This window comes from Thalassophryne amazonica, chromosome 15 (assembly GCF_902500255.1).
Source record: "Thalassophryne amazonica chromosome 15, fThaAma1.1, whole genome shotgun sequence".
Lineage (NCBI taxonomy): Eukaryota > Metazoa > Chordata > Actinopteri > Batrachoidiformes > Batrachoididae > Thalassophryne > Thalassophryne amazonica.
Window position 1 is genome coordinate 17,016,386 of NC_047117.1, and position 27,982 is coordinate 17,044,367.

Sequence of the window (27,982 nt, forward strand, 5' to 3'; positions counted from 1 at the left end):
AATATATACTGTTGAATTTTATGTTTCAGAAACTGAAACGTATGATATTTCTAAATGATCAACGCCAGTTCCTTGTCAGTGTTGTGATCAAAGCACTAAAAGGAGATGCTGCAACACCCCCTACTGCTTTCCTAGTGTATTACTACTACAGTGGACCAAAAACAAAGGTTTGAAACTTGATGACTGACTTCTTCTCCACCTTAAAATAAATAATTTACAAAAATCCCAATTTGTTTCAATGTGAAGCTCAACATGTTTCTTCCCGCGTTCCATTTTAAGATGTTTTGGGGTCCAGTTAATCCTTTAACTTGAGACAAAAGCAAAATTAGTTGGAGCAATACTTGAACAGAAACATCATCACAATGTAACAGGGGAAGCTGAAAACACTTAACCACTAAAATCCAAGATAACAGCTTTTTGTCTCCACTGAACAGCTGAAAATGTCATTAGATGTGTCTGATAGCGTGGAGAGGATCCCTCCAGAGGTAAAGGTGAGCATGCCTACTTTGCTAAATGGAATTAACATTTTTAAGACAACTTCTTTAATACAGTTAGCTGCTTACCTTAGTCTTTGGTGGTTGCACTTCACTGAGACAGTATAAGTTGATTACTGATGAAGACCTGTCTTACAGAACAAGTCCAAGCCCAAAGACATATAAAAATCGAGGGTAGGTTGAAAAATGTCAAACTTTGTTTTCAGTGGTAACATGATTGTTGAGGGGAGATAAAGGCTTTTTTTCTTTTGATTTTCATTTAAATGTCCACCAAATGTGGCACACATGTAGGTGGGTTCTACAACCCCTGGCAAAAATTATGGAATCACCAGCCTCGGAGGATGTTCATTCAGTTGTTTAATTTTGTAGGAAAAAAAGCAGATCACAGACATGACACAAAACTAAAGTCATTTCAAATGGCAACTTTCTGGCTTTAAGAAACACTATAAGAAATCAAGAAAAAAAGATTGTGGCAGTAACGGTTACTTTTTTAGACCAAGCAGAGGAAAAAAAAATATGGAATCACTCAATTCTGAGGAAAAAATTATGGAATCACCCTGTAAATTTTCATCCCCAAAACTAACACCTGCATCATATCAGATCTGCTCGTTAGTCTGCATCTAAAAAGGAGTGAACACACCTTGGAGAGCTGTTGCACCAAGTGGACTGACATGAATCATGGCTCCAACACGAGAGATGTCAATTGAAACAAAGGAGAGGATTATCAAACTCTTAAAAGAGAGTAAATCATCACGCAATGTTGCAAAAGATGTTGGTTGTTCACAGTCAGCTGTGTCTAAACTCTGAACCAAATACAAACAACATGGGAAGGTTGTTAAAGGCAAACATACTGGTAGACCAAGGAAGACATCAAAGCGTCAAGACAGAAAACTTAAAGCCATGTGTCTCAAAAATCGAAAATGCACAACAAAACAAATGAGGAACGAATGGGATGAAACTGGAGTCAACGTCTGTGACCAAACTGTAAGAAACCGCCTAAAGGAAATGGGATTTACATACAAAAAAGCTAAACGAAAGCCATCATTAACACCTAAACAGAAAAAACAAGGTTACAATGGGCTAAGGAAAAGCAATCATGGACTGTGGATGACTGGATGAAAGTCATATTCGGTGATGAATCTCGAATCTGCATTGGGCAAGGTGATGATGCTGGAACTTTTGTTTGGTGCCGTTCCAATGAGATTTATAAAGATGACTGCCTGAAGAGAACATGTAAATTTCCACAGTCACTGATGATATGGGGCTGCATGTCAGGTAAAGGCACTGGGGAGATGGCTGTCATTACATCATCAATAAATGCACAAGTTTATGTTGATATTTTGGACACTTTTCTTATCCCATCAATTGAAAGGATGTTTGGGGATGATGAAATCATTTTTCAAGATGATAATGCATCTTGCCATAGAGCAAAAACTGTGAAAACATTCCTTGCAAAAAGACACATAGGGTCAATGTCATGGCCTGCAAATAGTCCAGATCTTAATCCAATTGAAATCTTTGGTGGAAGTTGAAGAAAATGGTCCATGACAAGGCTCCAACCTGTAAAGCTGATCTGGCAACAGCAATCAAAGAAAGTTGGAGCCAGATTGATGAAGAGTACTGTTTGTCACTCATTAAGTCCATGCCTCAGAGACTGCAAGCTCCCTCTGCTTGGTCTAAAAAAGTAACCGTTACTGACTGCCACAATTTTTTTTCCTGATTTCTTATAGTGTTTCTTAAAGCCAGAAAGTTGCCATTTGAAATGACTTTAGTTTTGTGTCATGTCTGTGATCTGCTTTTTTTCTACAAAATTAAACAACTGAATGAACATCCTCCGAGGCCGGTGATTCCATAAATTTTGCCAGGGGTTGTAGAATCATCCAGGCGAGATCAAATTTACCAAAAGTCGGTCATTGTGGCAAAGATCAAATCGCCATTCAGACTGCCTATCAAAGATCAAAGGCAGTATCAGCCCTTTGATCAGGATCATGGGACTGTGAATCAAAGCTCAAAGGTAGAATTAGAGATAAGAAAATAAGGATCATAGATCAACTTATCAACAATCAAAGATCAAAGGCAGGATCAACCCCTTGATCAGGATCATGGGACTGTGAATCAAAGCTCAAAGGTAGAATCAGTGATAAGGAAATAAGGATCATAGATCAACTTATCAAAGATCAAAGGCAGGATCAACCCCTTGATCAGGATCATTGGACTGTGGATTGAAGAGCAATGGTAGAATGAGGAACAAGGAATCAGCAATCATCACAGATCAAAGGCAGGATCACCCCTTTGATCAGTATATCAAGACTGTGGATTAAAGACCAAAGGTGGAATCAGGATCAAACATCAAAGGCAAGAGTTGGCCTTTCATCTGATCAACATCAACATTTAAATTGGCTCTTCCTTGATCCTGGAATCTGGAGGTAAACACGAGCACCAGTGGACCTCACAGTCCATTCTTCTTCTTTCCTAACTTTGGGTCTACACCTCTTTACCAAATGTCAGTGAAACCCATTCATGTCCTTTTGAGATGACATGTTGACAAACAGACAAACAGCAAGGAAAACAAAACCTCCTTGACGGAAGTAATAGCAAGTCTGACAGGACATCCCAGGTCACAGGAAACACCTGCCAGTCACATTGCAATATTATAGCGTGTCGAGATATTTGGTGGTCTGATACAAAAGGTATTACGTTCTATGCTGTTTAACAAACCTAAATGTAAACACCAGGAAATAAAAGCCGACATTAAAAACCATCCTCTCACATTTTTCTTTTGATCTTGAACAAGTGAATCTGACTTATCGCTCCAATACGGTTGGAAACACCTATATGCTGTACCTATACACAGACTATTTACTAATCGTCATTACAGGTCGTTTGCAGTATTTGGTGTTTCAGGTATAAAAGTGCTCGAAGAGATACCAGCTAAGTGATTGCATAGAATTCTTTATTGGAAGAATATGAAAACTTTGAAAAACTGTCAAACGTCTTGTTTTGTGTGGTTGATTTTGTATCTTTGACCAGCAGGTTCGTGCAGTTCTCTAAAAACATCTGATTTCGAGCGTACATCATCACACTGCGCTGTTCACAGAGAACAGCGTCGTCTTACTGCAACATTACTGCACACAAGAAACAAAGTGCAGATGAACACATGAACTCCACGTAGCTGGCATTCGTGTGAATAAAAGGGGCGGGGCCTATGCTGAAGTGTATGTCGTGATGAGCTTGTGTCCCTCTGGTGGCCTCATCCTGGCACGGGCGTGAGCCTCACAGTACAGCTGCCCTTCCACGAAGAAATAACCTTTCTGTTTCAGGTTCAGGTCACAGTCGGCACACACGAAGCAACCAGGGTGATGATATTTGTCCCGAGCTTTCACAACGGTCCCACTGCAGCGTAGAAAAGAAGAAAAATTCAGATGTAAATGTTTCACTTAAATATTTAAAAGATAAGTAGGTGCAGCATCTTCAGACAGTGGAGGATGGGTCAACAGTGCTGCCCATGGAGATCACCCGCCCTGCATATTTCCCAACTCTCCCTGTTCCACCCACTGCTAATTAACTAAAACAAATTAAGCCAATTAAGAGCCAGGAAGCACCAGACTTCAGGAGCAGGGTTAGTGATGGCCCCTGCAGTAAACCATGTTTATAGGAACTGGGGCTATTTTTCTTCATTATTGTAAATTATGATGGTGAAAAATGATTGCACTGAAATTCTGTGGCATATTGTCTTGTTTTCATGAGATGCTTTTTGTTTATTGCAGTAAAGGGTAGTTGGCATTGTTAGATTTGTTGCACGGAAACAACAGAAAGTGTCACGTTGTGACTGGACCTGAAGCAGCCTTGGGTGTCAATGAGAAGGTCGACAAAATGCATAAAATGCCTGAAAATTTGAACAATACTTCTGGATTGCTGCACAAAACGCTGCACAAATCCCGTTTCTGATATGGTCTGGATCAAATTCAGGAAAGTTCTACCCTCTCATACTGCATCATCATCATATTTTGTTGTGTCTGTACTGCAACCAGTTCAGGGCTTCTTGGTTGGCTTCACATAGGTCTTGTTGGGTGACATTTGGGCCCAGTGCACAATCATGGAGAATATGTTGCATGGTTTGGTTAGGGTGGCCACATGGGCACTCGGCTGAGTTCACCCGTCCCCATTTCAGGAGGTTATCTCTGGTTCTGCCTACTCCACTCTTGGCTTTGTTCACGGCAGCCCATTTCCTTCTGGGCAAGTGAGTACAATGAGGTAGGGACTCACAGGGACCCTGGAGAGCTTTGTCTGGAGGTAGAGTGTCCGGAGTTTTCCATCGGTCTGGTCAGTATTTGGCCTTAGGGAGTCCTTAGGGATTAGATTCTGTACCCTAAGCACTCTGCCAAATGCCAACTAGACCGATGGAAAACTCGAGACACTCTCATACTGCATGAAACAGATGCAATACATACTTGTCATTGTAGACTCTTAAAACATTTGCAATCATACGGTAATTTGAGCAGTGACTGACAAGTTTTGAACCTAACCCAGAAAATGTAGGATGTAGTTCTCCATCTTTTGCATTCTGAGAAACCAACATTTCTCAAGAATATGTGAACTTTTGATTCACTAGGTGCAATGTTGAGAAATGTTGGTTTCAGGTTCAGGCTCAAAACTTCTTAATTGGCCCTCCTGTATCTGTCTGTTCTACTCTTTCCAGGTTCATAGGCTGATTTCCGCCAACCTTGACATAGGACAGCCAAACCCACAATTGGCCTTAAAGAGTTTGTTTTGACAAAGGTCAAGATGATTGGGGTCACCAAAATTTTGCTTTTCATTCAAATGTCCACCAAACTTGTTGCACATATATAGGTGGGTTACAGAACTGGCCAGCTGAGATCAAATTTTTCAAAAGTCGGTCATTGTGACAAAGATCATATTGACTTGTGTTTGTTGGCCTACTCTTCCCAGGTCCTTTTACATAGTTTGACCAACCATAGCGTATTCATGAAGGTTGACTTTGTAACTGCCCTTAAGGTATTAATTATGGCAAAGGTCAAGGTCAAAGAGATTCATTTTTCAACCCGATGTGCACTGGATTCCAGAATTGCAAGGTCAGCCAAAAGGTGAAGGTCAAGTTCATTAGGGTCAAGCGTTTGGATGGATTGGATAGATAGATTAGATAGATAGACAGACAAACAGACAGACAGACAGACAGACACCCAATCACCTCAGTCACAAATACAGCACCTAGTTACAGTGACGTCTTTTGCCTGTTATTTTTGCCCGGCTTGTCTGGTCACAGTGCCCCAGCTTTAAAAGATGCTCCAGAATTTAGGAAAGTACAAATTTCTACCAGAAATATTCATTTAAAGTCTAAGATCACTGAATCACTCTTACAAACCTGCATAGAGGAGGTACTACATTACATATGTTGTTGGCAAACTAACACGGGGTACCAGGGTTCTTTAAAACTGATTTGCCAAAAAATACCCCAAAAATACTGATGTGATTTGTCGTCGAATAATTATTTTCATGTATGTAAGAAATGACTTATTCATGTGTCTGTTACTTTAAAGGGAAACTTTAGCGAAGAAAACTTAAACACTTAATGGGTGTGAAACACACTTTATGATATAATTCAGTGACTCTCTTTAGCTTCTATGGCGCTTCAGTTTGTGGTGCTGCTGTTGTTTTTCCAGTCATTTTCTAAACATCTGACAGATCAGAACCACAGGTGGAGTTTGTACTCACACGATGCCGTTCCCACACTTGTCACAGATGGGCAGTTTTTGCAGGTTTCCTGTGGGTGCCGTTGGTTTGGTGGTGGGGGCTTTAACTGTTCTGGTTGCAATGGGCCGAGTTCCTGCACACAGCATAGAGAGAGAGAGAGCACCCACTCAGCACAACTCTCAACACATGCATGACAACAAAACTCTCAGTGAATGTGAATGAAACTTTGTTCAATCACATTCAGCTCTTGTCGGGTTCTGCCCTGCCAAGGTTCATATCTGGGATTGTTCTCATTTACATTTATGTTCCCTCTGATTGTTCTACTGTTTTATTTTTCACTTAAGTCTTAGTTTGGTTCTGTTTATCTCTTTTGTGTAATGCTTTTGTCGCTGGTTTTATTCTCTGTTTATCTTTTATTTTTGTGTAGTCAGTTGCATTATCTGTTATACTTCTGCCATTGTGAGTTACGTTCTCAGGTTGTAATAGTCTTATTTTCTTGTTGTCCTCTTTTTAGGTTTGTCATTTTATTTCCTAGTTTGCCTCTTGGTTCTGTTTACGTTAATAATTGTTGGTTTTTGTGACTTATCTTTCTTTTGGCATTTTATGTTATTCACCGTAGCCCGACAACCGGCCTGAATGAGGCCAGTTGCTGGCCTCTCTCTCCTAACCTGTGATTGGTCGGTGGCCGAGATGCTGTCGTCAGCCTCACTTTGATGTGGTGCGAGCGCTGCTCTCCTATTGGTCGTTTAGGAGTGGGAATTCCCACTCCTAAATGGAGGCCAGTATCTGGCCTAATTCAGGCTGGTTGTTGGGCTAATTCACTGTTGGTTTTTCTGTCACTAATTCCTCCTGCTTTGGTGTGCTTTGTTTTTTCACACTACACTTTCTTGCACCTGCCTTCATTCATCTTGGTATCTTACTGTCACGCCCCCTTCCAGAACTTTCCCCACACCTGTTTCACATTCACGCCATGATTATCTTGCCTTGTACTTAAGCCCTCACTGTCCCTCTGTTCTCTGCCAGTTTGTTGAATTTTCATTCGCATTCCAGCCTTTTGTCTCAGTCCAGTTTGCCTCGCTGTGTTTTCGAACTTGCTTGTTTTTTGTGATCTCTGTCATGGTGTGTACCTGAACTTTGCTTGTTTTTTGACTCGCCTCAGCATCACCTCTGCCTGTTACCTCTGCCACACTGACTGTTTTCCTGTGTACCAAACCTGTTGTCAGATTACCAAATAAAGCCTTTTTATTTACTCTAACATTTGTGTCCATGAGTCTGCATATGCCTCCTACATCCTTCTGTGCCAAGCCGCCTCGTATCATGACAGCTCTCAACTTTTATGTGATAAAACGTTGTCAATCAAGCCTCTCGACTCCACTTTCACAGTTTGATGGGATGAGAGAAATTCTGTTTTCAGAAAATTGATATGAAAGGAAACAGGTTGAGTAGGAGATCAAATACTTATTTCATGCAATAAAATGCAAATTAATTATTTAAAAATCATGCAATGCGATTTTCTGAATTTTTTTAATATTCTGTCTCTGTACCTACGATAAAAAAAATTACAGACCTCTCCATTCTTTGTAGGTAGGAAAACTTGCAAAATCGACAGTGTATCAAATACTTATTTGCCTCACTGTATTAAAATTTAAAAAAGATTTACATATGCAATTTTGCACAATAGTAGGGTGGAGGTGGTGACCAAGCAGTTAGTGCCCTTGTTTTTCCAGAGCAGAACGTTCCCATTTCAAGAACACCCATGCCCATTCCCCGTGTAATGTGCAGTTACAACAGGAAGGGCCTCCGGCGTAAAACCTGTGCCACATCAACATGCAGATCCATCTCAGAATTGCTGTCATGACCCAGAGTGAAAAAAAAGGAAAGAACTGAAGGGACTTATTTGTAGGTAATCACAACTGACAGCTGAAATCACAGCTATACTGCCCCCTACTGAGCAATCGTGAGATAAAAACGTAAAATTATTTTAAACTGCTAAAAAGTGCTATAGAAATAATTATTACTTAATTACACACCTCAGCACCAAGTGCTGTTAGTTTTGTGTTGCAAAAATAGTATTAATCCAACAAAACATTGCATGTATCCATATTTGATCATTGCATTACAATAATCCACATTTATTGAAAGGTTTTCTGCTTATTTAATGTCATTACAACAGCAGATATAATTTCTGTCTGTTTTAAGTGATCAAATGAGCTCCTAAAATGTGTTTGAGATGTGAAGGAAATGCCAAAAACTCACCATCACTGTCGATAAAGTCCTGCAGCGCTTTGAAGGAACCAGACTGCCGCGGCTCGTGCGGCTCCTCCTGCTCACTCTGTAACATTCGGTACACATCAGAATCCTCGATGCTGGTTAGGGCCCGGCTGCTGAACAGCGCACACACACACACACACACACACACACACACACACACACACACACACACACACACACACACACACACACACACACACACACACACACACACACACACACACACACACACACACACACACACACACACACACACACACACACACACACACACACAAACACACAAATCAAACCTCCTCCAATACACACACACAGTGAACTGTAGTTTGCTATATATGCAGATGACAAAGTGTTTTTTCTCTCAGACTGCCTGAAGCTGTTTGGACTGATCCATCTAAGATGAAGCTTCCATTTTTGGTTTTGAAGCTCAAATACGATTGGATGTGCTGGACAATATCATCCAAATCTATTGTCAGGCTTCTACATTCCCAATTATAGTGGTTTTTAGTTTTGATGGAAGATTATGGCTTCAGCTTTGTATTTCATTCACATGCCTTAGTTAAGACATAAAAAGCTTTATTCATGTGCGCTATATAATATAATAATATAATATATTCTCAGTCCAATTCACTATTTATCACTTCAACGGAATCACATGACTTTACTGGCAGTTAACATCTGTGACCTCATAAAACACTTCATCTGACAATCCCAACAATGAGAGTCATAGACAGGGACTAAACTAAATGTCAAACACTGGTTTCAGGAGGGTTGCGGTTTGGGGAGGCCTTTGGCAGATTGTGATTTCTATCTGGATCCAGAACAAACTGAATTTGTGCAAAATTATTTGGAACCACAGGTGTCTTTCAGTTTTTATCATCAAGTTATCTGAAATTGTTTTGGAGAAACTGAACAACTCTGATGGAACAAAATGCCACTGATGTTCTTTGTAGATGTACAGAAGTCACACTTTCACACTTTTCTCATAAGGGAAGTGAATTTTGAGTGAATGAATGTCCTGAATCGATCCTATTCATATAATATGAACAGGATCGATTCAGATCAGAGGGTTGGATGCTTGTCAAAATTGCACTGTAGCTGCACTCATCTGGTAAATGCACTGGCTTTCTAAAGTGGGTTTCCACCTGATGCAGATGCTCAAAGCACATTAGAATACCTCACACACACACACACACACACACACACACACACACACACACACACACACACACACACACACACACACACACACACACACACACACACACACACACACACACACACACACACACACACACACACACACACACAGATGTCAGCGATTTGCCATGCAAGGCTCAGCTGCACACCAAAAGCAACTTGTGGATGAAGGATTTCACTTAAAGCCACCTTAGTGAGTTGCTTGTCACAAACTCTAAACTCTTGGCTACCACCTGAGTTAAATGCTTTTACCTGATTTCAACACTATCGCTTGAAAACAACTCCCATAATTACACCATCTGTCACACCAACATAACTGAGTCAACACAACCGCCAGATGATGGCAGTATAACCTCTGAGATTAATCCATAATAGCTAAATGGGTACCGACCTTGGCTGGGGAAGTAACTTGCGATGGACTGGAATTCTTTCCACTGTCGTCTGCTTCACTCTACAGAATCCGGAGATGAGCCACAGGGCCTATATAGGACTTATTTACTTTACATATTTCGTTTGAGTAGCTCAGGGTAATAATGAGTTCCCTGGTCACGCTCCCCGTGTCCTTGGACAAGACAATTCATTTGCATTGTGCAAATTCATCCAGCTGTCAACCTTGGCTGGGAATCTAACTGGCATCCTGTCCAGAGGGAGTCTATAGGGATAAGCACAGGCACCAACGGGCCTCAGGTCCTGTAGAGAACATCATGTATCTTTTGAGTAAAAACAAATTTTTTTATTATTTTTTTTTTTTAGGTTTTCTGGGACATTTTTCTGTTCAATGTTGAAGTGAATTGCACAGATCCGACAGAGTGACACTGCAAGTGTTGGATCAACACATGAAATGGGAACTTTGCAAGCTCTTGTAGTATGAACGCATCTTATGTTTAAAATTCTTATCTTGCTGCAGGTTTTCCGTCTCTCCGTGCTCTGCCCACTGTTACTTAGATCAGTCGGATGTGTTCAACCAGTCAAAAACTAAAAGATCAGACTTTGTTAAGCCGACATATTTCGATCAGAAAGAGACGCAAACACCAAGGATCCCCAAGGACCAGGTTAATTTAAATATACAGGTAGTTAAAGCTTTTGCTTTACAAATGATTCCAGCATTACACCTCAACCTAAACTGTATTTTTAAAAAGCTTATTTGTAGGTGCTGTTACCCACCACACTGACAGTTTGAGGAGCACATTATGGAGTGCCACAGGGTGCTGTTGTATTCTCCTTCTTATGCTGTCTTCATATCACATTATGTTAAATAATATGCGGTTATGGATTCACTTTGAGGTTATGCTGACGATACTCTGCTTTACACGTCTGTTAAGGTAAGTAATGTTTCAGTGAAAATCCCAATGTCATGTAATTTCCTAAATCTAAATTACATAAAACGTGATGGTCACTGGTTCTGTTTCACGCACATCACTATAATGAAATTAGAGATTTACTGGATACGTTTGCAATTCATTAATGCTAAAGAGTTTGAATTTGATTGGATCTTTGACCTCAAAATTTTACTCAAGTGCTAATTTTTGTTTTAAACTATTATTATGGTTAGAATAAGAGTTAAGGGTAGGGTGAAAGTTTGGGGTTACCTTTCAGGCTTGTTATGGACTAGACCGCGGACTTGACCCTCCATTGCGTCTTGGATATTTCCTGAGGAGTATAGACCTATAGGAGTGTTGTAGGTTGTGCTAACCACCTGCCGCTTGTCGTCTATATTTGCCGCCGCCACAAATGGCTGAGCTTTGCGGTTGTGAGCACTGCCGATAGGTTTGAACTCCTGAAAGGAAGGAGAGGGAAAAGGACAGAGATGCTGTTATAATCCTGAGTGAGCATGGATCCATTTAACACAAAACAACAACACACCTGTTGTTCTGTCTCCAGGTTCATTTTAAACGGATGAGCTTTCCCGTCCTCCACGACACGTGGTGACCACAGTCCAGCTTCATTCCTGGTAACACAGGAAAGTCATAAGAAGGTCACCTCAACATGGTTGTTAAACTGATTTTTGACTTCCAGTGTGTGTGTTGTCAGTCATCGCTGGCAGAATGACACCATGAGCTGGATGTGTTTATTTACTTGATTGTAGATACAAAGGGAACATTGTGAGCTTATGAAACATAAGATTCATTGGTACAGGTTACTATACACGAAGGATCATATTCTATATTACATTTATTGCTAATAAATGCAAGCAAATACTACATACTGTAGCTTTAAGTGCAATTTCCAAATTTGGAATTAAACAACCTGATACTTGCACTCAAAACTGCAGAACTAATTATGCCAGTTGTTAAGATGAGATTTTGCCCATCAGTTACTCTACCTTATATTTATTCTGCTCATTATTATTATTATTATTATCATTATTATTATTATTGTTTGGGTGGGGTGCAGAAGCTTTTCAGATTTGTAAATGGGCTGCAGCATTCTTAAGTTTGGGAATGGCAGCTCTATAACAGAAACTGGCTTCAGGAAATTACAAAATTCTACACAAAAACAGAAAAGTTTCAAAGTTGATATCTTACCCTTTCCTTGAAAAAAAAAAAAAAAAATCACTTTCACCCAGTCCACCATTTCTAGAACTACCTTTATGACATCACAAAGTTTTATACATATAGGCCCTCACATTAAAACAAAAGCCTTGTACAGGTGCATACATTATAGCAAAACATAAAGTACAAGATGTGTAAGTTGGTTGTGTTTATCTGGAAGACAGAAAAAAAAAAACTACATAAATGTTGGTGATTTGCTAGATTCCTTGAAGATCAGATCATTTATTGCCAAATTTAATTGTATTTTAAGTATAAACGGTCAGATGTGTCTCTGCTCTGACTGAACTGGGGATCAATTGTGTAGCTGCTCTATGTAGTAAAGTTGAATCGTGGTGCTTAATTTTTTTATTTTGTTGCAAGCAGTGGGTCACCCCTTTGAGTCTGGTCTGCTTGAGGTTTCTTCCTCAATATCATCAGATGGAGATTTTCCTTACCACTGTCACCTGTGTGCTTGCTCTAGGGGTTGGTGAGGTTAGACCTTACTTGTGTGAAGCACCTTGAGGTAGTTTTGTTGTGATTTAGCGCTATATAAATGAAATAAATTAATTGTTTGTGTGCAGCTAAAACCTTTCAACAGAGAGACGGAGCCTCGTGGTGGATTCTTTTATCTTGTTCTGGGCTTCACAGTGCATCATATTTGTGGCCGGAACCCCATCGATGGCCACGATGACGTCTCCGGCACACAAGTTCGCTATGGAGGCTTTGCTGCCTGGAGTGATCTGAAAGGGAGTTTGAGACAGAAGTGAGAGGGAGAAGGAAGAAGAACAAATAAAGTGGCCTCGTGTGATGGTAGGAGGCGATGTATTTAGAAAGAAGGGCTGATGCTTTCAGCGACAGCAACCACAAGTGAAAGGTTTATTTTGCTTATGTCCCATCTTTAATCAAATTAATTTATATATTATACGTTCTTGTATTTAAAATACCAAATTTGGCCATTAAGTTCTAGAATCATTTTGTAGTTGTCACCATATTGTCCTTTATTTATTTATGTTAAAGTCAACCGTTTATAATAATTGTAGAGTTGTGATGGGCTTCCTCAGCGTGGCCTTGCAGTGACATAGCAACATTCTCTTGGCAGGATATTGAAGATGACTTGCAAATGGTGCTGGTGCTAAACTATCGAACAGAACAAGCCAACACCCCTCAGATATAATGAAGTCCAAGATGTTCTGGTGGAGCCTCACAGTCAGAGAAAAATTCCAAATCTCGAGGCACGTTGTCATCAAAATCATCGTGGCAATCCCTCAGCCGCAAAGAAGACTGTCTTTTAGTTGATTCCCAGATGGGATGGTGGATGCAATGACGACTGAAGAGGCCCAGCCTTGACATGCACCGATTCTTATAGACGTTGCACGTGGTTGCTGTGGGAAGCTTCTGCCAGACAGGATCTTGATTGCTCTCCTTTCTCTTTCTCCTTTGTGTTGTTTGCTTGCATATTTTTGAAGACTTCCACTCCTGTGTGGATCATTGCTCACCAGCTGGCTTGGCCCATCGCTTGTTCTTCCCAGGTCTTCCAGTCTATTGAGCAGTTCTTGAGGTTGAGCTTCAGGCGGTCCTTGTAGTGTTTCTTCTGCCCTCCTCTGGACCGTTTTCCTTCACTCAGCTGGTGGTAGAAGATCTACTTGGGAAGTCAGCTTTCATCCATCCCAACGATGTCACCCACCAAAGATTAATCTTGATGACGACACACTCAGCGTTCTGGAACTCGGCCTCAGCTAGGACGTTGATGTTAGTATGGTGGTCTTTCCACCTGATGCAAAAGATAGTTTTCATGCTGCCCAGGTAAGGGAAGTGATTCACGTTCTCCAGGACTGAGATACCATCAGGTGCTCACTCCATGGATCACTGGGTGCCAGCACAGGACAGACCTTGATTGCAAAGTCACATGACACCGCGTCATTCCAGCCCCGACAGAGCCCAGAGAATAATCCGAGCTGCTGGATTATACCATCCTGGATTATACCATCCTCAGTGAGATACAAAGCCAGAGCTGGAAGGCCATGAGAAAGTATAAGAACACTGTGCACCATCCATCAACAGTGCCATCAAACACAATGTCCCACCAAAGCCCGTATGTCATTCAGATTCCTGCTGTCCATGCATTTATATACCAAATTGTGAATCTTCATAACACTCTGGAAGCTTGAAGTCAGTTTCGAACTTTAATCCCAAAAGTGTTTTTTATTTATTTATTTATTTATTTTTAAATAGTAGTTTGGGAGTAACTGCAACTTGTACTTCGGTGTGACATATTCAGAAAAAAATATGTATTCGTTAATAATAATAATGACGATGATAACAATAATAATTTATATAGTTGTTGGCTTTCCCAGGAATCAACTACAACAATGCTCCAAAAAAAAAAATTATGAAGTGATTATGATTTTCAATCAGGCTGGGATTTGAACCAAGGATCTTCGGGTCTCAAGCTCAATGCCTTAACCACTAGATCGTCACCTCCCCTGGACCAGCAAAGAATGTTCATCTAACGATTTATTTTGTTCAAACTGCATCAAATCAAAACTGCATCAGCCAATATGCTGTGCATCACATGTTTATTTATTTATCTCTCTTTTTTTGGGGGGGGGGGGGGGGGGGGGAATTTAACGGTCCTTATGATACACACCACAAGTGGACGGCTTCCTACATCAACCCACTCTTCACATCTCCATCCCTGTCTCAAGGATTGTTTTGTCCAAACTGCATCAAATATCATCCAATATGTCATCCTACACACATTAATTTGTCCAGTTTGCTTATTTTTGGAATATAAAAGTCCTTATGTTAAGTAACAGCACAGGCTGTGGTCTGCACGTGCTACAAGATTTCCTGTCTGTTGTTGAACTTGCACCCAGGAAAATCCTGTGTTAAAAAGTCAGATTCACATAGAGGAAAAAAGTGCAATTTATACTCCGATGTGAGAGGCACACGCACACACACACACACACACACACACACACACACAATATTACATTACATAAACACACACATGACCAAACTGAGCAAAAACAAACACAACTTTTGTTTTTGCTCCCATTTTTCATGAGCTGAACTAAAAGATTTAAAATATTTTCTATACACACAAAAGACCTATTTTTCTCAAATATTGTTCACAAATCTGTCTAAATCTGTGTTAGTGAGCATTTTTCCTTTGCCAAGATAATCCATCCCACCTCACAGGTGAGGTATCACGATGCTGATTAGACAGCATGATTATTGCACAGGTGTGCCTTAGGCTGGTTCATTTGAAACAAAGGCATTCAAGGGATACTCAAGGTTGCTCCAAAGAAACCACATACCAAAAATTCATCTGCTGTAAAGATAAACATTATATTTCTGTCTCACAACCTCATGACTCGATTAGCTGTTTCCAGACGTAGCTCAGCCTCATCAGCTGAGCTTCCTAGTTGTCTACCTGGGTGGTTCCCAACCAGGACTGAAGGTGGTTGCGTGTGTGGTGGATGCAGCGACGTGAGCCCCAGTACATGCTCACAAACCCGACCAGACAGAAAACAGACGATATAGACGCTCCGCATTCTTAATGTCGCCTGACCTCACCATCATTTAGTTCAACCAAACAGGCCTCTTCTTTACTGCCCCCTGCTGGGCCTGCAGCTTTGCATGATGTTTTTAGCGAGTGAGTCACCAGAGAGGTCCCAAAGAAGCCCGACCATGCAGGAGAATAAAACGTTTCCACTGTATGCACAAATCACAGGCTGCTTCTTCTCTACGATGCACCACCAGATCTCCTGTTACAGGAAGGCATTGCCCTGCTCGGTATGCACGCATGTAAACCATCCATCCCTTGTCAGGGAGATAAAATAAACATGTGCCACTTCCCACTGTACTGACAGCGCCCAGACGGAATAAGACTTCTCTTGGCCAGGAAGCGATTCACAGATCGCCATCAAGGGTCACAGCAAATAGTTCAGGAGGCAGCTTCAAAATGACGTGAATATTCCCACTTACAGAGCACAGGTCATGACCTATGGTTAGCCATATTGCATTGCCCTGCACAGATTACTCAAGTATAGCGGGATGTTACACTGACACTTGAATGAGGTCATCTGCCTACAAATAACTGGGGATCAAAGTGCTTCCAAAGAGCGTGGAGCATTTTTGGACAGCGGCTGTCTCACTGTGTCTTCTCTGTCTGTGTTGGTGTCATCAGATTTAAACTGGATCCTTCTGTTTTCACTTAACACATTTGCCTTTGTTGTAACCTCTCCATCTTTCTTTCATCCTTCATTTCCTCCTTCCTTCTTTCCTCTAACTGTTGACGGTATAACAATCCCAGAAAATGAAAATACAAGGACTTCACTGAAGAGTAATGACAACTTATTTTGAATGCTTTGGATGTTTGACTGTAAAACTATAGAAAAGTCTTAAAGCTACATTGTGTAGGACTTCAGGGTGTTTATTAGCAGAATTGGAATATGCAGTTCCATAATGCAATGATGAATCAATGTGATTTCAGAAGCTTAGAACAAGACCTTCATATTTAGATGGAAGCGGGCCCACTCATGGGGACCACCATGTTGATACAGTCGCCCAGAAGGGACATATTTACTCCATCTTTTGCAACACAGCTGGAAGACACACAGTCTACTGGTTGCTTGTGCAGGTGATCAAGTTTGAGAACCCTCATTTTGTGAAACGGAGGATCAAACATATTGCTCATCACAAGAGAAGGTAAGAGAGCGTAAATCTCCACCACCAAAGAAGCAAAAATATGAAGGGAAACAATTCTGTGACCGACAATGGCATATTGCAATCCGCAACCTCACCACTTGGTGACACCAAATTCTACACATTGTAGCTTTAAGTATCCAAGTGTTTCTGGAGTTTTAATTTTTATTAAATTGGTATGTCAGTAAAAGATTAAATTTGCAATACGTGATCTTAAAAAAGAATGTAATTTTTTAAAGTAAAAGTAACAGACCTTTCCAGATGACTATAAACATGAGTTAGTTTGTAATTTGAGCCTAATGTACAAATCCAAAAAAGACAACAAACAGGACAATTATTAAATGATAATTCATTTCTGGAAAGTAAAATGTATTCATACAAACACACAATATTAATTGTGCATAGTAGTTTTTTTTTTGCACTTTTTTGTGATAAAATATTTGCCAATTTGAAACTTTTAATGACTTTTTCTCCATCTTTATGTTTTTCTGGTTCACGCTTAAGAGTTTTGCACAGCACTTATAGATAACACTGTAAATTGCGCTACGTCTTATAATATTATTACAGCAAATGTTCTTTTGGCTCAAATAATAAAATGCAGGAATAAAGAAAAGCAAAAGGGCTTAAAATAATGAATGAATGAACTGAGCTTTGCAAGCAATAAACAAGTTTCTTAACCCTCAAGTTTGCAGCTCAACTATATATATATATATATATATATATATATAGTTTTTAAGAGTACGCTTTATGGAAATTTTTTCTCAAACATGACCTTTGATCTTGGAATACAAGTGCTTATAGAAAAAAAGCTTGTAGAGGATCTAACGGTGGAAGGATAGAGTTTTGTTTGAGTACTAGTTCACTGAGGTGAAATATCAAAACTAAAGGAACCACAACAATCATCACCAGGATGGGAATGATCACATGAATACATGAACGAATAAAGGAAACACACAAGTCCTGCTGATGTGATGTGAAATGATTCACTGAAGGTTCGAGTTCGCTGATGAAAAAGATTTTATCTCTGCAGTGTTTACTTCTCTCTAAACACCAGCGGGTCACGCGGAGGATGATGATCCTGACCAAAAATGGCAAAGAACTTTGGACTCACGTGTGCGGCTGCACAGACTGAGACATTGAGAGACAAAGTACAGCCGAGCGGTGGCAAACAAAACAAGCACATTTGAAACATGCTTATTCAACTATCACATATACTGAGGAAATGTACAAGTTCTGACGTTGAATAAAGTTTGTTGCTACATCATGTTTGCTTTTATTTAGCAGCATCAGATATTAAACACATGGATGATTTAAAAACAAACAAACAAAAAAAAAGACAAAATTTGATCACCTTATAAAGTCATAGTTTTGTTATAGATTAAATGACCCAATGATATATAAGCCTTAGAATTAAGCTCCAACTTTAAAGCTTGACTTTTAAGTCATAATTATTTAATAACATATTTTTGTTTGAGGCTTTTCTAGAATTAAGCACATTTTCATTGTGGGTTTATTTATTTTTCATTTACAGTTACTCATAACACTCAAAATGACGTCAGGACTGTTGAGCTAAAATATTCAGCTGTGTAGACATACTTTTTTTTTTCTTTTTTTATACACATGGGGCTTTGGACCTCATTCAAGAACATTTTCATGAAGCTCTCAAATTTTGCTTCACTTCTTTAACATGATGAGCAGAAATGAGCGTGCCATGCCAGATTCACGCTCCTAACTTTAGATAATCACGTAAATGAAAGTGTGTAAACATATTAAAAGCCATTTGTGTGTAAACCCCAAGCATATTCACAAACATTGTGAATTAGCATATATGGTCATGCTAATTGAAGTGCTAACTGTTAGCATTAAGTCTGATAAGCATGAGGTGACCTAATGCTGCATTCAAAACACTCAAAATGATCAGTTCTGTTGGGCTGGAATTTTTGCTTAGAAACTTGTAAGGAAATTGAGCAATCCGAGTTATCTGAGGTGAAGTCATAGTCGTGGCAGCCGCACGTGCGACTAGCAAGACGTGTTACGAAAGTTGAAAAAACCCCCCGCATATTTAAAATGAATGAATGCATTTTAAACAAGACATTACTGCTATATGTAAAATATTCACATTCTATGTACAAATAGCTATCATAGTTAATTTAGCAGCACCACACATCAGCCAAAACATCTGACAATTTCACTTAGCCCAAAAGATAACGTTAGCCTAGCTCTTCTGTGACAGGCTAAATCAGATTCATTCTAGACAGAGCCGAGAGGGTGCAGGTTTTCTTTGCAACCACCCACTCCACCAGTTGATTTCACTGATTAACTGGTTCCATCTGTTCAAAGTGAAGTCTCTGCCCTTTCTGGAACGAGTTTGAGATCTCTGGGCTAAATAGTTGATCCACGTAATCTAATGAACGCATTTTACGCAAGTGTTTTTTTTTTATGTGGGGTATTTCTGAGCTTCCAAGAGTTCAACACAGCATAATATACAGTTGTGCTCCAAAGTTTACATACCCTGGCAAAATCTTAGATTTTTTTGGTCATTTGTGAGAGAATATAAATGATAACACAAAAACATCTTTTTCACTCATGGTTAGTGGTTGTGTGAAGTCATTTATTGTCAAAAAACTGTGTTTACACTTTTTAAATCATAATGACAACAGAAACTACCCAAATGACCCTGATCGAACGTTTACATATCCCTGTTTGTAAAACTGTGTATTGCCACCTTTAACATCAATGACAGCTTGGAGTCTTTTGTGGTAGTTGTGGATGAGGCTCTTTATTTCCTCTGATGGTAAAGCTGTCCATTTTTCTTGGCAAAAAGCCTATAGTTCCTGTAAATTCCTGAACGGTCTTGCGTGAACTGCACGTCTGAGCTCTCCCGCAGAGTGGCACAATGAGGTTGAGGTCAGGAGACTGAGATGGCCACTCCAGAACCTTCACTTTATTCTGCTGTAGCAAGTGACAGGGTGGCTTTGCCTTGTGTTTTCGATGGTTGTCATGTTGGAATGTCCAAGTACATCCCATGCGCAGTTTCCGGGCTAATGAGTGCAAATTAACCTCCAGTATTTTCTGATAACATGCTGCATTCATCCTGCCATCAATTCTGACCAAGATTCCTGTGCCTTTGTAGCTCACACATCCCCAAAACATTAGCGATCCACCTCCTTCACAGTAGGAAGGGTGTACCTTTCATCATAGGCCTTGATGACTCCTTTCCAAATGTAACATTTATGGTTGTGGCCAAAAAGTTAAATTTTGGTCTCGTCACTCCAAATGACTTTGTTCTCTTTGCTGTTTGCCCTATTGTAAGCGGTATCCTTTGTGGCATTTACGTACTAATGGCTTTCTTCTGGCGACTCCACCATGCAGCCCATTTTTTCTTCGAGTGCCTCCTTTTTGTGCATCTTGAAAAAGCCACACTACTTTTTTCAAATTGTCCTGTATTTCAGCTGATTTTTTTTTTTTTTGCACCCCAAACAATTTTCCTGGGTAGTTGATGCTGAGATTTTTGTTGGCCTACCTGACTGTGCTTTTGTTCCCACAGCATCCATCATTTATACAGTTCAATTACCTTTTCTTTGATAATTATTTTGCTTTCCCTATGACTCAGAAGTCAGAATCATCAGTGCAGCACTAGATGAAAGATGCAAGGGTCTGTCATGAGCCCAGAAACCTACTGTCCTTTTATACACACACACTGATTATAAGCAAACAGATCACAGGTGAGGATGGTTACCTTTAGTAGCCATTTAAACCTGTTTGTGTCAACTTGTGTGCATGTTATCTGACCAAAATCACCAGGGTATGTAAACTTTTGATCAGGGTAATTTGGGTAGTTTCTGTTGTCATTATTATTTAAAAACATTAAACACAGTTTTGACAATAAATGGCACACAACCACTAACCATGAGTGGAAAAAAGTTTTGTTATTCATATTCACTAAAAAATGGCCAAAAAAATCTAACATTCTGCCAGGGTATGTAAACTTTGGAGCACAACTGTATGCCATCACCCACCATACATGAGGATTTTCTTTAATAGGTCCTGTAAATCAGGAACAGAATCAAACTGCGTTTGTGTGACTCACTTAGCTACTGTTTTTTTCCACTGACCAACATGAATGTTAGAGAAAGTGACATTCATCAGTACAAAACTTTGTTAGAACTGTCTTTCCGCGTAATCCAGACAAAGGAAAGTAAAACCTTGGTGGAGGTTTAATGTGTTCTTCTCCCTCCATCCTCATCCACTCTCTTCCATTCCAGTCCATTGCAAATGTCTCTCATCAGTGCTCTTTTTTAGCACAGTGAGTGTGCGAGTATCTGCTAACACAACAGGTGGGGCTTTATGACACACAGCCAGAAACACGGACACTTAACTACGCTTTAAGTCAATAATTCTCTAAAATTAGATTGGCACAATCCAGATGGAGCAGGATTACGGTATCTGACACCTGGCACTGCAGACTGGTCACTTTATGTCTCGCACAGTAAAGAAAATTATTTAACTGAATTTACACTATAAGTGAAATATGGAACCTTACAATTACAACACTTTTTTTACAATAATGTTTTGCACAGTGCTACCAAAGGCCTATATTCTGTATTTGACTAAAGCCATGTTCTCACTTTCATAGATATGCATCCCGAAAGGTCGTGGTCTGTAATGTCAGCAAATTGGTTGCTTCACGTTAAAGTCCACCACTCCACCTTTTTTTTTAAAACTCTGCCCAGTACATAGAGGGTCTGGATCCAAACACATTTATTGATTGTTAAGTGATTAGGACACCGCCTTCCACCTTTTTTTTAAAAAACTCTGCCCAGTACATAGAGGGTCTGGATCCAAACACATTTATTGATTGTTAAGTGATTAGGACACCGCCTTGGTCCAAACCTGACCCAACAGCTGAGTATCGATTGGCTGACAGCACATACGTCATCATTGTGATCACCGTTTTTTTCACTTAGCAGATGTTGGAGGAGCACAGTAATTCTTTGGTCATTGACAAAGTGAGACTCCATCACCAAGTAACATCCAATTTAAAACAAAAACAGCAGTTTATGTTGACGCCTTTGTCACGCAAGAACTGTGTCACTGTTATTGCACTGTCCTCTGTTGGCCAAAATGGAAAAGGCATGTATGTTACTATGTTGTATTCAAATCTAGGGGCGGGGTTGGTCTACTGGTTGGATACTAATGTGTATGAGCAGTGGTGGGGACAGATAACCAAAAAATTAACTTCGATAACAGATAATCAGATAACTGAAAAGTTATCTTTGATAAAGCTAAAATGATAAACCACCCAAAAATGTATCGGAAGTTACAGATAACCGATAAATTCCAGTATTGTCTCCGGTATACTTGCAACTACTAACAAGATGATTTTGAGTTTTAACACCACGATCACTTTTGGACGACAGACCCAAACGACGAGTCAGCACTTCTGTCTTTGAGCGTCCTGCCCCCTGCTGGAAACTCCAGTTTACTACATGGCTTCCAGCACAGAAACAACTGAGAGGAGCCGCAAAGCTCAACTCTCTACTTAATCACAACACTGCCATCAGGTCGAGGTCTTGGAAAATAAAGCAGTGCTGTGTACGGTTTGGTGTATGAATAAAACGAATACTGATAGAATAACTCCATTAATGTCAATTCTGTCATTTGTGCAAAGTTAAAATATAACATATCTTTTAATGTTGAATAATGCACTAATTCTGAAGTTTTTCTGAAGAAAAAAAAAAAGTCATTTTCCAAAAAAAAAAAAAAAAAAAAAAGAAAGCCAAGTTGTAATTAGATAACCGTCTGATATAACCGGTATCAAAAATAAATAGAACACTGCCATGATCTACTGCACCGAGTTTCAGCTTAATCGTGCATCCTGCATCGTGTAGTGTACATGGAGTAACAAGCTGCTTTAACATCTCACGACCACCTCCTGAACGGCAATCATATGTTTGGATGAAAATCAAACCTGTTTGATATTCTGGTTGGCTGCCATGAGGGTATCCTGCTGCTGAAGCGCTACAAGCGTCCATACTCTCGCACTGTGCCTGTGCAAACACCGCAGACCTGTCTTGTAATTTTTTTTTAAGCTTTGATGTCTCCCATTGAGAGTTTTTGTAAATGAAGTTTGTAAAAAAAGCTGTTTACGTTTTGCTTCTGGAAACACGAGTCCGATGTGTGGATTTTGAATGTACAATGTGTGTGAGAACATAAATCGTGCGCTCTGAACTTTTACACCGTGCGGTTCTGTTGTACAGTTTGAGCTGGAACCGAGTACAGTGATTGAAAATATCAGCCCAGCTTCAGGGCGAATACTGCCATGAACACTACTGGCCAGTAGATGGCAGTAGAGACCTTGAAAACTTGACAAAACAAAATTCCAGATAATGTGTCTGTTGCTACTTGCTACATTTAAGATGCGTGGAATTTAATAAACGCAAACACAGTAACGTTTATAAACCCAGAGAATATATACATGAGAGTTTTAGGCACTAGAGTTTAAAGCTGTTGTCTGTGAAGCCTGATCAGAGTGTCTCAAATGCATTTTCTCATGTCGTGAACATATTGAGATTACCCTATCACCCATAATGCACCTGAATACAGCATGTCCACACTAAAACCTTAAAAATTAGCGCATTACTTTAAAACTAAAACATATATCTGATATTTTCACTTCATAATCCTTCAGACATTAATTTAAATAACTTGTCCAAAATAAATTTGGTTAAAATTTGAACCATAAGTTAAAAAAGTATGCCTCAGGATGACTTGGGTGATATTGGCCACGTATCAGTATGGGGTTAAAAGAAATGAGTTTTTTTTTTTTAAGTGACCAGTTCTCCTTTGCCTGCAGAGGATAGAGCGGTTTCTTCTTGAAGCAGTTCTCCTCTGTTTGCAGAGGGAAGAACTACACTTCTGCTCACCTTTGTTTACCACATTAACGGTCTAAAAATTATCGGACAAAATTATCGGAAGATAATTAGTCCGATAATGGTTTTCAAAGTTATCCGAAAAGATAACACTATGTAACAAATTTTTATTTTTGTTTTGTTCCTGTGTACACAGTGTGTTTTCCTAACCTATTATGCCTTAAATAAATAGAAAATAGCCGTTATTCCACAGAAACTTTGCTTCTGTGATCAGGACAATGATATTTTGAAATTTGTCTGTTTTCAAGAATATTCTCGATTCGCCTTCACTACTACTGAGTAGTCTTCTAGAATATTCTTTAACTGCTAGAACTGTCCAGAATTTTCTAGAAGTTTCCAGAATTATCTAGAAATTTCAAGAAACTTTTAGAACTTTCTAGAATGTGAAAAAAAAAAAAATCAGTTTGTGCTGAATGTAGTCATTTTTCCATCGACTTTAGACATAACCAGTTGAAATATAACACTTAGAAGCCAGGAACAAAAATTGTGTTACGTAGTGTAATCTGATAATGAAAACTTTATCTTCGATAATTATCGGTTATCGGATTATCGGAAGTGTGCCCATCACTGTGTATGAGCGTGCGGTTTGACAATGTAATACGCTGCTCTGACGTGTGTAATGACATAACGCGTGATGTGTGCAAATGCAGTCATGGCACAACTGTAGATACCACAGCATGCCTGTAGTATAACGTTTGCTCAACTGTGGTGTTTCTGGAGAACCTCCTGGTGATGGAACACCATGTACCACAACATTACCAGCTCCATGGAAATAAAGAGGTTCATCAATGATCCTGATGTAAAAAAAACAAAACAGAAAAAGCATATTTAAAGCTCATCCATTTAAAAAAAAAAAAAAAAAGACCACAGCAGGAGGATAGAATGTTCCAATTCACCGTGGACACCCTCCCAGATCCTCTAAGGTTTTCCAAGCCAGGAGTGTCTGGGATGCAGATCCATGAAAATGAGAACGGGGCTTAAGTGGTGTTAATGTTGCACTCTGGATTAAATTTGATAGGGTTACTTGGACTGATTCACTTTTTAAATCACTCCCAAGATTTGCCATGTATTCAGAATACATGTGCAGCACATAACGAATTTTCTAGTTGAGATCTAGTGGATTGTTGACTCTTGGAGGCTGTTTGTTTTACTCTGTACATGTACTTGTCATGTACTCCTTTGGCACTTCCCTTTAGGTAATTGTTTTCATTGGCTGTCTGTGCGTTTGCTTGCTAATGAGATACCTCAAAACCCGATGCACTGATTTAAAGAAAGATGGTAGAGGGGTGAGGCACAAACCATGAAAGAACCATTTGTATTTTGGTATAGTTTAAAATTAAGGGGCAGAAGCAGGAAAGTGTGTCATCCTACCTCAAGATTTTTACCTTGTGATATGAAAAAAAAAAAAAACAGCCTATCAATCTTTGGTGTCAAAGATCATGAAGTAATATATTTGCCTTATGTCATAATCAAAACATAACTGTACTACTGTGTTACGGGCCAAGAAAGAACACACAACATTTAGATATGGATCTGGATCCAAGATACAGTAGTGTTCAGAATAATAGTAGTGCTATGTGACTAAAAAGATTAATCCAGGTTTTGAGTATATTTCTTATTGTTACATGGGAAACAAGGTACCAGTAGATTCAGTAGATTCTCACAAATCCAACAAGACCAAGCATTCATGATATGCACACTTTTAAGGCTATGAAATTGGGCTATTTGTTAAAAAAAGTAGAAAAGGGGGTGTTCACAATAATAGTAGTGTGGCATTCAGTCAGTGAGTTTGTCAATTTTGTGGAACAAACAGGTGTGAATCAGGTGTCCCCTATTTAAGGATGAAGCCAGCACCTGTTGAACATGCTTTTCTCTTTGAAAGCCTGAGGAAAATGGGACGTTCAAGACATTGTTCAGAAGAACAGCGTAGTTTGATTAAAAAGTTGATTGGAGAGGGGAAAACTTTATAGGCAAAAAATTATAGGCTGTTCATCTACAATGATCTCCAGTGCTTTAAAATGGACAAAAAACAAAAAAACAAAAAACAGAGACTCGTGGAAGAAAACAGAAAACAACCATCAAAATGGATAGAAGAATAACCAGAATGGCAAAGGCTCACCCATTGATCAGCTCCAGGATGATCAAAGACAGTCTGGAATTACCTGTAAGTGCTGTGACAGTTAGAAGATGCCTGTGTGAAGCTAATTTATTTGCAAGAATTACCCACAAAGTCCCTCTGTTAAATAAAAGATGTGCAGAAGACGTTACAATTTGCCAAAGAACACATCAACTGGCCTAAAGAGAAATGGAGGAATATTTTGTGGACTGATGAGAGTAAAACTGTTCTTTTTGGGTCCAAGGGCCGCAGACAGTTTGTGAGACGACCCCCAAACTCTGAATTCAAGCCACAGTTTACAGTGAAGACAGTGAAGCATGGTGGTGCAAGCATCATGATATGGGCATGTTTCTCCTACTATGGTGTTGGGCCTATATATCGCATACCAGGTATCATGGATCAGTTTGGATATGTCAAAATACTTGAAGAGGTCATGTTACCTTATGCTGAAGAGAACATGCCCTTGAAATGGGTGTTTCAACAAGACAATGACCCCAAGCACACTAGTAAACAAGCAAAATCTTGGTTCCAAACCAACAAAATTAATGCCTCACAGATGTGAAGAAATCATGAAAAACTGTGGTTATACAACTAAATACTAGTTTAGTGATTCACAGGATTGCTAAAAAAGCAGTTTGAACATAATAGTTTTGAGCTTGTAGCGTCAACAGCAGATGCTACTATTATTGTGAACACCCCCTTTTCTTTTTTTTTCTTTTTTTTTTACTAATAGCACAATTTCATAGCCTTAAGAGTGTGCATATCATGAATGCTTGGTCTTGTTGGATTTGTGAGAATCTACTGGTACCTTGTTTCCCATGTAACAATAAGAAATATACTCAAAACCTGGATTAATCTTTTTAGTCACATAGCACTACTATTATTCTGAACACTACTGAAAGTTCCAGAAAATTATTTTCTCAACATGGTTCCACAACACTGAAAGTTTGTTGGAAATATTCATTAGTCAAATATACCAAAAAGTATGTGAAAAGTAATTGTTCCAACAACTTTTCAAAAGCAACTGATTACAATTACTTTCCAGGATTTCAAAGTAAAAGTCATTACAATTACTTCTGAACCAAACTGGTATCTGACCTGCCTCATGTTATAATAGAAAAAAGAAACATCTTGTCTAACAATGACAAAATTAAAACTACTTGTGGCATCACAAAGATCTATCCTCGCCATTATTCTTGGGTAAGTATAAACAGAGCGGATGTAAAAACAATCCGAAATTTGACCCCCTTTGGGTGGTAGAGTTTAGCCTGTGTGCTCCGTCTACTAAGGAATATTGTTGTCAAAATTCATTCACTTACACACGTGTGCATTTCTCTCTGTGTGTGTGTAAATGTGTCACAGAACACTGCAAGCTTCTATATTTGTATCTAAACCTTGTGCATTTGCAGATGCAAATCCAGATAGACGCTTTCTGGAATAAATTGTCCTGGAAACAATGTGAGCCCTGAAGCAAACATTTACTCATCTGGATTTTTTTTAGACATAAAATGGCTTTGGCATAACTGACGAGTTCAAGTAATCAAATTACATGCCACCCAAAATAAACGCAGGAATAGAGGCATCCTGCTTTGTCATCATTTGAACAGCTGTGTAACAAGTAAAATCGTCTGCAGAATTGTGCTCCACATTGTGTATAATTTCCCACACACATGCTCACCTTGGAGATGGTTAGAGGTTGGTTGAAGTCCTTTCCTCCTGACAGACGAAACCCCCAGGGGGCCGGGCCATCCAAGACGACATTAATTGGCATGACCTTCAAATGCCTCAGCGGTGCCGACTGGGAACAGTGGAGACAACAGCTAAAGAGCAAAGGACCATCTAAGTGATGGAGATTTTGAAGCTTCTGGGGGGGCAAAGGGGGAGGAGAATGAACAAACTCCACCCAGAGAGTGAAGTAATTGGTTAGATTTTAGGAACAGGCTCTGGGTGTTTTGTAGCAGCATGTGCTGTCCAATTTTCAGACTGCACACTCACTCTGGTGTCTTCAATACCCTT

General features: G+C 39.5%; 1 protein-coding gene across 2 annotated transcripts; it reads right to left on the reverse strand.

The window, feature by feature from the left end:
* Positions 1-3,430: 3,430 nt before the first annotated feature.
* On the reverse strand, positions 3,431-27,982 carry LOC117526032 (PDZ and LIM domain protein 3-like). Of its 2 annotated transcripts, none has more exons than XM_034188022.1 (7): positions 27,645-27,982; positions 12,797-12,948; positions 11,541-11,625; positions 11,267-11,454; positions 8,463-8,587; positions 6,228-6,339; positions 3,431-3,887 (listed from the first exon to the last, which is right to left on the reverse strand). In XM_034188022.1, exons 1-7 carry the CDS (start codon positions 27,735-27,737, stop codon positions 3,698-3,700), a joined length of 945 nt encoding a protein of 314 aa, XP_034043913.1. In that variant the 5' UTR covers positions 27,738-27,982; the 3' UTR covers positions 3,431-3,697. The 2 variants fall into 2 exon arrangements, with proteins under 2 accessions (XP_034043913.1, XP_034043912.1); XM_034188021.1 differs by having other exon boundaries at positions 8,463-8,590; positions 27,645-27,979.

Excerpts from the sequence above, each read along its gene's own strand:
- LOC117526032 (XM_034188021.1), bottom strand. The coding sequence starts at position 27,737 with ATGCCAATTAATGTCGTCTTGGATGGCCCGGCCCCCTGGGGGTTTCGT. Across the intron at positions 11,626-12,796 it reads CTCCGTCTCTCTGTTGAAAG|GAATGAAGCTGGACTGTGGT; the intron begins GTTTTAGCTGCA and ends CTGTGTTACCAG. Across the intron at positions 11,455-11,540 it reads ACCTGGAGACAGAACAACAG|GAGTTCAAACCTATCGGCAG; the intron begins GTGTGTTGTTGT and ends CCTTCCTTTCAG.